Below are 10,352 nucleotides of genomic sequence, written 5' to 3'. Positions count from 1 at the left end.
GGACAGTAATGCGTGCAATCATGAACCAGCCACTTTTCTCCATCAGGTCAAACTGCCTCTCCTTGCAATGACACATTTCTTGAGTATTGCTTGATTAAATGATGCAGAAATGAAACAGACCTTCGGTTCACTGAGTCCACGCCGACCATTGATCACCCGTTCACACCAGTTCTGTGTTATCCCACTTTCTCATTCATTCCCCACACACTAGGGGGCAATTTACAGAGGGATAATTAACCTATAAAGCCGCACATCTTTGGGATGCGGAATGAAACCGGAGCACCTGGAGCAAACCCACACGGTCACAGAGAGAACGTGCAAGTTATGATTGAACCCGGGTCTCTGGCATGGTGAGGCAGCAGCTCTACCCGCTGCTCCACAGTGCCGCCCAGGATCTCTCCGTTCTGTTAGTCCTGATATATGTTTATAAACCTCTGGCCATTATTTAAAACACATTCATTTGTTTGTGGCTGGTGGATGTTGAGGAAAAGACAGGCAATTACTGTTCATCCCTGGATACACCTGCATTAAATATCATTTCTGGAGTCACCTACTAGCAAAATAGGTTCAGGACAATCTCCTTCCCTCAAGGATATTAGTCAGTAGATGGATAGTTACGTTCAGTAGAAACAAAGAACTGCAAATGCTGCTTTATACCAAAGATAGACTCAGCAGGTCAGGCAGCATGTCTGGAGATAATATATGAGTGACATATCCAGTCAGAACCAATCTTCAGACTCATATGAAAACAATTACATTCAATCTCATCGTTTGTATTAAGACTGGCATTTAAAAAAAATACAATTATTTCATTACTTGAATTTCAGTTCTCATCTGCTGGGGTGAGATTGGACCTCATACCATTGAATCAATCCTCTAGAACTCCGGCTACAAGTCCAGTTACTTATCTAGAAGGCGACAATATCGGGTAGGTGAGTGTGAGTGAGTGAGTGAGTGAGTGAGTGAGTGAGTGAGTGAGTGAGTGAGTGAGTGAGTGAGTGAGTGAGTGAGTGAGTGAGTGAGTGAGTGAGTGAGTGAGTGAGTGAGTGAGTGAGTGAGTGAGTGAGTGAGTGAATAAGTCAACAGAGGAGTGGCCAGGGTGCGACTCTCCGTGATAATGCTGCTGGCCTTACCGAGGCAGCGTGAGGTATAAATGGAGTCAATAGAAGGGGGATTCGTTTGTGTTATGATCTGGGATACGTCCATAATTCGCTACAATTTTGTGTGGTCTTGGATGGAGCTGTTCCCAAACCAAGCTGTGATGCATCTTGATAAAATGCTGCATCTGTAGATGTTGGTGTAGTTGTAGGGGACATGCCAAACATCATAAACCTTTGAAGGAAGTAGAGGTGTTGGTGTGCTTTGTTGGTCGTTGCTTCAATATGGGTGGTCCAGGAGAAGTTGTTGGCGATACTGACCCCTCTTTTTACTCTTGGCGATGCGTCCTAGAATGACTGATCACAGGGCAGGTGTTCAAAGTAAGGAACATAGGCAGGATGAACACAAAGTGCTGGAGTAACTCAGCGAGTCAGGCAACCTCTGGAGGGCCTGGGTAGGTGATGTTGTGGGTTGAGACCCGGGTCTCTGGTGTGGTGAGGCAGCAGCTCTATCCGCTGCCTCACAGTGGAGGTAGGTTTGGATATTCAGCCCCTTTAACCCTGCACCATTCATTAACATTGAGGCCATTATTCCCATTACTCTGAGTAGCTGAGTAGCTGAGTAATCCTGGCCCATTGACAACATCTTACAGTCAATATCTTCCTGAATATTGACTACCCTCTTATGTACAGCAAGTTCATTAGTTCTAGGAGCAGAATTAGGCCATTCGACCCATCAAGTCTACTCTGCCATTCAATCATGGCTGATCTATTCTTCCCTCTCAATCCCATTTTCCAGCCTTCTCCCCATAAACCTGACACTGGTACTAATCAAGAATCGATCTATCTCTATATTCAAAATATCCATTGAATTAGACTCCACAACCTTCTGTGACAAAGAATTCCACAGATTCACCACCCACTGACTATTGTCTCTTGCATCTGTGGTCTAAACCCTCATCGTTCTCCACACTCTCAACTCATGAAACATCTAACCCGCTTTCTCCGCATGTCCCTTTCTTTCCGAGAGAAGATCATCAGGAGTCTTTGCGTTCCTGCTTTTCCGAAGCCTTCAGAAGTCTTCAGGAGGAACTTGGAACTGTCAACCTTCGTGCTGCTCTTCCTGCTGCTGTTGGCGGTGACCACCATAGCCACCGTCGCGGTGAGCAAGAAGCTACGGCTGAGGAAAACCATTGGTGCCATCACAGTGACCCAGGCCGCCACTCAACGCCGCAGGAAGATGAGGACCATCAAGATGATCGTGCTGCTGGTGGTGACCTTTGCCCTCTGTTGGTTTCCCCTCAACGTCTACACCGTCCTGCTCTCCGACCAACGTGTCCAATTCAACAACACCCTCTACTTTGCCTTCCACTGGGTGGCCGTGAGCAGCACCTGTTGGAAGCCCTTCATCTACTGTTGGATGGACAACAGGTTCCGCTCCAACCTCATGACCCTTCTGGCCAAGTGTGGGTGGAGTAGGAGGAGAGGAGGCAAGATCCTGGTGCTCACCGCGGCCAGCGGAGACGGGATGCAGCCGGGGGTGAGATTGGAGGACAAGCCTGGCCCGTCCACGGAGAATATGAGTTGCTACCTTGGTGGGCGCAGGGGTAACAATGGGGAGGTGAGTACAGTTTAGAATTTACAGATTCCACGTTGAAACTTGGTATCATGTTCAGCATAGGTATAATGTGCCAAGGCATCTGGTGTTGTGTGTTGTGTGTCGTGTGTTGTGTGCGTGTTGTGTACAGTGATCACCCCATACACTTGCACTATCCTACACGCTAGTGACCATATTACAGAAACCTATTAACCCACAAACCCGCACATCTTTCAAATTGAATACAGTTTAGTTTAGAGATACAGCGTGGAAAAAGGCCATTCGGCCCAACTTCATGCCAACCAGCGATCCCCGCAGACTTGCACTATCCTACCAAGACTTGTTTCAGAAGTGATAGGAGCAGATTTAGGCTGTTCGGCCCATCAAGTCTTTCCCCCTGAAACCCATTCTCCTGCCTTCTCCCCATAACCCCTGACACCCTTACTAATCAAGTATCAATATCAATGTCCACCTTAAAAATATCCATTGACTTGCCCTCCACCACCTTTATGGCAATGAATTCCACAGATTCACCATCCTCTGACCAAAGATATTCCTCCTCGTTTCCTTCCTGAAGGTATGTTGCTTTAAACTGAGGCTATGCCCTCTGGTCCGAGACTCCCAGAGGGAGGTAACATCAGACTCGTCACCATTACTTAGTTTAAATATCAATCATGTCGATGAGAATGAGTCTTTGGAGTGTGGGAGGAAACCTAAGCACCCGGAGAAAATCCACGCCGTCACGGGGAGAAGGTGCAGATTCCGTACAAACAGCACCCGAGGTCAGGATCGAACTTGAGTCTCTGGTGCTGTAAGCAGCAACTCTATCGCTGTGCCACCATGCTGCCAGTCGATAGGGTAGTGTGGGTGTGGGGGAATAAGGGTGTGAGTGTGTGTGCAAGTGTTTGTGTGTGAACAGGTTTATGCGGGTATACAAGTGTGTGTGAGTGTGAAACAGGACGGGTTTAGAAGGATATGGGTCAAATGTAGGCAGGTAGAGCTAGTGTAGATGGTTCTATCTGACATGTACCTATCCTAATATCCATGTACCTATTGAACTGTTTCTTAAATGTTGGGATAGTCCGTCCCTCAACCCACACCCAAGGATCTGAACCCCTGGATTAGATCACAGCCTGTAACCCACACGCATGGATCTGCAATTCTATATATAAACCCCTCAGACCCCCTCTCCCGGACCCCTGGATGAGATCCCAGCCTGTGACCCACTCCACAGGGATCTGTTTTATTCTATATATAAACCCCCCGGAACCCTGGATGAGATCATAAGCTGTAATTGATCGAGTCATAGTCATAGAGTGATACAGCATGGAAACAGGCCCTTCGGCCCAACTTGCCCATGTTGACCAACATGTACCTGCTACACTAGTCCCACCTGCCCACGTTTGATCCATATCTCTCCAAACCTCTCCTATCCATGTACCAGTCGAACTGTTTCTTGAATGTTGGGATAGTCCCAGACTCAACTACCTCTTCTGGCAGCTCGTTGCATACACCCACCACACTTTGTGTGAAAAAGGTACCCCCTCAGGCTCCTATTATTCTTTTCCCCTTCACATTAAACCTATGTCTTCTGGTCCTCAATTCACCTACTCTGGGCAAGAGACTCTGTGCATCTAAATCTCCATGATCACACACATGCGCACACACACACACACACACACACACACACTTGTACCTTGGTACCAGGAAATACTCTGGGCAAGAGACTCTGTGCATATACCCGATCTATTCCTCTCATGTTTTATACACCTCTATAAGATCACGCCACATCCTCCTGCACTCCAAGGACTAGATTCCCAGCCTGCTCAACCTCACCCTGTAGCTCAGTCCCTTTAGTCCTGGCAACATCCTCGTAAATCTTCTCTGTACTTTCTATGTTCTCTGTACGTCAGTAATATAGACTGACATCTATTACAAACACACTGACTGCCACAACTATCTCAACTACACATGTACCCACCCTGCTTCATGCATAGGCTCTATTCCCTCTTCCAATTCCTCCGTCTACGCCGCATTTATGCCCAAGATGAAGTTGTCCATACCAGGACATCTGAGAATACCCACATGTGTCACGGGGAGAACATGCAAACTCCATACAGACAGCACCCGAGGTTAGGATTGAACTCTGGTGCTGTGAGGCAGCAACTCTACCGCTGATCCACTTCAGTCTCCTAAGCCCTTTTGACATGCCGGGGTTTCCACAACGGAGTCTCTCCATTAACAACACTCTATCCATCCCATCCTTATAATCATCTTCATTCACCTTAATGTGGCACAGTGGCGCAGCGGTAGAGATGCTGCCTCACACCGCCAGAGACCCAGGTTCCATCCTGACCGCGAGTGCTGTCTGTACGGAGTTTGCACTTTCTCCCCGTGACCCGCGTGGGCTTTCTGCGGGTGATCCGGTTTCCTCCCACACTCCAAAGGTGTACAGGTTTGTAGGTTAATCGGTAAAATTGTAAATTATCCCTAGTGTGCGTAGGATAGTGTTAATGTGCGGGGATCGCTGGTCGACGTGGACTCGGTGGGCCGAAGGGCCTGTTTCCGCGCTGTATCTCTAAACTAAACTAAACTAAACTAGTATGTAGGTTGGTGCTAGTGTATGTGATTGCTGGTCGGTACGGTCTCGATGGGCCGAAGGGTCTGTTTCCACACTGTATCTCTAAACTAGTATGTAGGTTAGTGCTAGTGTATAAGCACTAGTGCATAAGGGGGGCAATGGATCAGCGTTCTCGTCGCGCCCCCCGTCACTACCCAGGTTCGCCTGGGGAAGCCAATGATCCTTCCAGCAGACTAAATTCTACAAGACGACGCCTGAGAGCCAAGTCAAAGAATCCTAGTCATTATCCCAAAGCCGAAAGCAGCAACAACGACCAGCCTCAAGAGCACCAATCAGTAGGGCCTGCTCTCCGAATACTACAACTGAATGTTGAAGGCCTCTCTGCAGCCAAGCGACGCCTCATTGAAGTCCTCGCACACCAACACTCTATTGACGTCATCTGTAATAGATTCAGGACTGGACATGGCCTCTGCTTGGCCAGCCTTCACAAATGGGGCAGCAGCCTAACCCCACGGTGTGTTTGTGGAGAGCAGCAAACAATGCAACACATCATTGAAGCATGCCCTCAACAAAGACTTAAAGGAGGACTTGTCACCCTTCATACAGCAGATCAAGAGGCAACTGCTTGGCTAAAGGAATTTGCATTCGCTAAATAAATAAGTGTATAAGTGATTGCTGGTCGGTACGGTCTCGATGGGCCGAAGGGCCTGTTTCCACACTTGGTTCCACATTGGACACTTGGCTCCACATTGGGGCCAATAAAGAAACTGGCTCCACCGAGTTTCGAATTAATGTACCCAGAGACCATTCAGGGTGATGATTGAACTGGTCAAGGATTAGATAATTAGTTTGAGTTAAATGGTATAATCGATAGACAGAGAAGCATATTGGGTCAGACGGTAGACACAAAAAGCTGGAGTAAGGGCCTGTCCCACTTGGGTGACATTTCGGGCCGAGGTCCTTTCTAGAGACTGGTTAGGAATAAGGGAAACATGAGGTATTGGCAGTGACTGTTGCGAAGATATAGAACAAATGAGTGAAAGATATGCAAAAAAGTAACGTAGATAAAGGAAACAGTTAGCTGTTTGTTAGGTGAAAACGGGAAGCTAGTGTGACTTGGGTGGGGGAGGGATAAAGAGAGGGAATGCCGGGGCTACCTGAAGTTAGAGTAATGAAAATTCATACCCCTGGGCTGTCAGCTGCCCAAGCGAAATATGAGATGCTGTTCCTCCAATTTGTGTTCAGCCTCACTCTGACAATGGAGGAGACCGAGGACAGAAAGGTCTGTGTGGGAATGGGAAGGAGAATTGAAGTGTTTAGCAATCGGGTCAGTTCAGGCGGACTGAACGAAGGTGTTCAGTGAAATGATGGCTCAATCTACGTTTGGCCTCGCCGATGTATAAGAGTCTACATCTTGAACATAGATACAGTAGATGAGGTTGGAGGAGGTGCAAGTGAACCTCTGCCTAACCTGAAAGAACTGTTGGGGTCCCTGGACAGAGTCGAGGGAGGAGGTATAGGGACAGGTGTTGCAACTTCTGCAGTTGCAGGGAAAGGTACCTAAAGAGGTGGTGCTTTGGGTGGGAAGGGATGAGTTAACCAGGGAGTTGCGGAGGGAATGGTCTCTGCGGAAGGCGGAAAGGGGTGGAGATGGGAAAATGTGGCTAGTGGTGGGATCCTGTTGGAGGAGGGGGACATTTCGGAGGATTATGTACTGTATGCAACAGCTGATGGGGTGAAAGGTGAGCACTAGGGGTAGGGGGAGCAAGGGCAGAGCTGCACGGTACCAAGGAGACACGAGTGAGGGCCTCATCTATGATGGGAGAGGGGAACCCTTGTCCCCTAAAGAATGAGGACATCTCAGATGTCCTGGTATGGACAACTTCATCTTGAGCGCAAATGCGGCGTAGACGGAGGAATTGGGAGAGGGGATAGAGCCTATAGAAACATAGACAATAGGTGCAGGAGTAGAGGCCATACGACCACTACACGGTCCTTGACAGATCTGGGTCAGGATCTATTGGCATGGAGTCCAAGACGACCGGAGACCCTTTTCTGCTGCAGCCTTCATCCGCCTTCCCAGCCGTTGTGACGCTCCACTAAAGTCAGCCATCATCCTCCGCATGTTCCACCGTTGTGGTCTTGTTTGGATTGCTCTTTGTCAGAGACCTCCCTCTCGACCTTACCGCCATGGATGGCCCTACTAGGAGCATAGCTCCAGACGGCATTGCTCTCAGGATCTCAAGACCACACAAGCTTCTCCACCACGACATGTTGACAATCCACGGAGAATTCACCATATTACAGCACAGGAACAAGCCCTTCGGCCCACCGTATATGTGCTGGATAGTATGACAGCAGACGTCTGTGGAGGCCAAGTCAATGGATATTTAGCACGGGTGTCAGGAGTTATGGGGGGAAGGCAAGAGATTGGGTATTGAGAGGGAAAGATAGATTAGCCATGATTGAGTGGCAGAGTAGTTGATGGGCCGAATATCCTTATTCTTCTCATAGAACTTATGAAACTAACTGCCTGTACATAATCCATTATTCCTCCAATCCATATCTAACTAAATGCCTCTTACAAAAAACATGATTGCATCTATTTCTATCACCACCCCTAGCCGCCCGTGTGAAAAATTAACCTGCCCCGTGGTTTAAACTGGTGAAGATAGACACAAAATGGTGGAGTAACTCAGCGGGTCAGGCAGCATCTCTGGAGAAAAGGAACAGGTGACTTTTCGGGTCATCTAGGGCTATGGGGAGAAGGCAGGAGAATGGGGTTGAGAGGGAGAGATGGATCGACCACAATTGAATGGCGGAGTAGACTTGATGGGCCGAATGGCCTAATTGTGTTTTTATCACTATTGAACATCATTTATGAGTCTTCATTAGGGTCGAGGTCGGGACCCTCCAGGTCTGAAGATGGGTCTCAACCCGAAACGTCACCAGTTCCTTCTCTCCAGGGATGCTACCTGACCCACTGAGTTACTCTGGCACTTTGTGTCTATCTTCCTTGTAAACCAGCACCTACGGTTCCTACTTACATGTTTAATATTTAATCTGGTGATGTGTATTCACTGGAGTCGGGTCTTCAGTGAAGATAGAGACAAGCTAGTTCTCTTCCAGTGTTAAATATTTAACATTCTCCCATCAGGCAAAAGGTATGGAAGTGTGAAAACACACGCCTCCAGCTTGAGGGGCAGTTTCTTCCCAGCTGTTATCAGGCAACTCAACCATCCTGAGTACAATTGAAAATAGATAACATAAGTATAGAAAGAGTATATGAAAATACATTTCTTGGTGTGATCTTAGAACACAAAATCTGCTGGAACCCACATATAAACCACGTCAAAGCAAAACTGGCAAAGTCTGTAGCAATATTGGGAAAATCAAGACACATTCTGGACCACAAATTATTCCATACTCTGTATAGTACACTCACATTGCCATATCTGAGTTACTGTGTGGAGATATGGGGTAACACCTACAAAACCAACTTACAGCTGTTATGCACATTACAAAAAAGAGCAATAAGAATTATCAATAACGTTGGATATCTTCAACATACCAATTTATTATTCTTAAAGTCACATACACTGAAGTTCACCGATCTGGTTAAATTTAAGACTGCGCAAATCATGTACAAAGCAAGAAATAATTTACTTCCAAGAAATATACAAAAACTGTTTTTGGAAAGACAGGATGGGTATAATTTGAGAGGGGAACATAATTTAAAAACCTCAATGTCAGAACAACTCTTAAATGTATGCGCATAGCAATCTGTGGTGTGAATTTGTGGAATGGTCTGTGACAGGAGTTAAAACTTAGCACAAGCATAATTCAGTTTAAAAAGTTGTACAAAAACACTTGTTTAAAAGGATATTGGGATGAGGATAGGTGATTGTGAGTGGGATATTTGTTATACTGATTGTATTGGGAAGGGTGATTATAGGGTGATGGGTTGTATATATGACTAAGATACTGTATAGTATATGAGGGTTTTTTCTTTTCTTTTTTCTTTTTTTCTCTCTTTCTTGTATGGCTTTGTAAATATTTGATTAGTGTATAAATGTAAATAATTTGGTGTACATACAGCTACTGGTGTACATATGGTGTACATATAGCTGCTAAATTTGTATAAGATCATTATAAGCAGTTGAATAAGGGGTGGGAATTAATAAGCTTTGGCTTCTTCCTGCTCCTTTTCGGACACATACGATTTCATTTATTTATAGATATTGTTTATGACACTTTATAAATATTCTTGTTTTGTTTTTTGTATGCTGTTTCACACTTGCTTTTTATTCTTTTATTCTGTTCGAAATAAAGAATTAAATAAATAAAATAAAGAAATACATCCTGTGGATGTAGTGTACCTGGACTATCAGAAAGCTTTTAATATGATCCCACACAGGAGATTAGTTTGCAAAATTAGAGCACATGGTATTGGGGTTAGGGTATTGACATGGACAGAAAATTGGTTGGCAGACAGGAAACAAAGAGTAGGGATTAACGGGTCCCTTTCAGAATGGCAGGCAGTGACAAGTGGGCTATGTTGTGTACTACACATCAGTCCATTGGATTTTGCAGGAGTGGTCTATCTTGCTCCGCTATAGGATCTTTGCTCGTGAGGTGTCGCAAGGCTTGGTACTGGGAACGCAGATATTTACAATATAAATTATTGATTTAGATGAAGGAATTAAAAGTAACATTAGCAAATTTGCAGATGACACAAAGATGGGTGGCAGCGTGAACAGTGAAGAGGATGCTATGAGGATGCAGGGTGACTTGGACAGGTTGGGTTAGTGGGCAGATGCATGGCATATGCAGCATAATGTGGATAAATGTGAGGTTATTCACTTTGGTGGCAAGAACAAGAAGACAGATTATTATCTGAATGGTGTCAGATTAGGAAAAGGGGAGGAGCAACAACACTTGGGTGTCTATGTGCATGACACTGAAAGTAAGCATACAGGTACAGCAGGCAGTGAAGAAAGCTAATGGCATGTTGGCCTTCATAACGAGAGGATTTGAATATAGGAGCAAAGATGTCCTTCTGCACTCTGGTGAGACC

General features: G+C 46.0%; 1 protein-coding gene across 1 annotated transcript; it reads left to right on the top strand.

Annotated features, from left to right (window-relative positions):
- Positions 1-2,106: 2,106 nt before the first annotated feature.
- LOC116969985 (probable G-protein coupled receptor 83) lies at positions 2,107-2,733 on the top strand. Its single transcript, XM_033016732.1, has one exon. The coding sequence runs from the start codon at positions 2,107-2,109 to the stop codon at positions 2,731-2,733; it is 627 nt and encodes a 208-aa protein (XP_032872623.1).
- Positions 2,734-10,352: the final 7,619 nt, after the last annotated feature.

The sequence above is a fragment of the Amblyraja radiata genome, unplaced genomic scaffold (assembly GCF_010909765.2).
Source record: "Amblyraja radiata isolate CabotCenter1 unplaced genomic scaffold, sAmbRad1.1.pri scaffold_460_ctg1, whole genome shotgun sequence".
Lineage (NCBI taxonomy): Eukaryota > Metazoa > Chordata > Chondrichthyes > Rajiformes > Rajidae > Amblyraja > Amblyraja radiata.
Note: the sequence above shows the minus strand (reverse complement) of the source record. Positions and strands in the feature narration are given on the sequence as shown.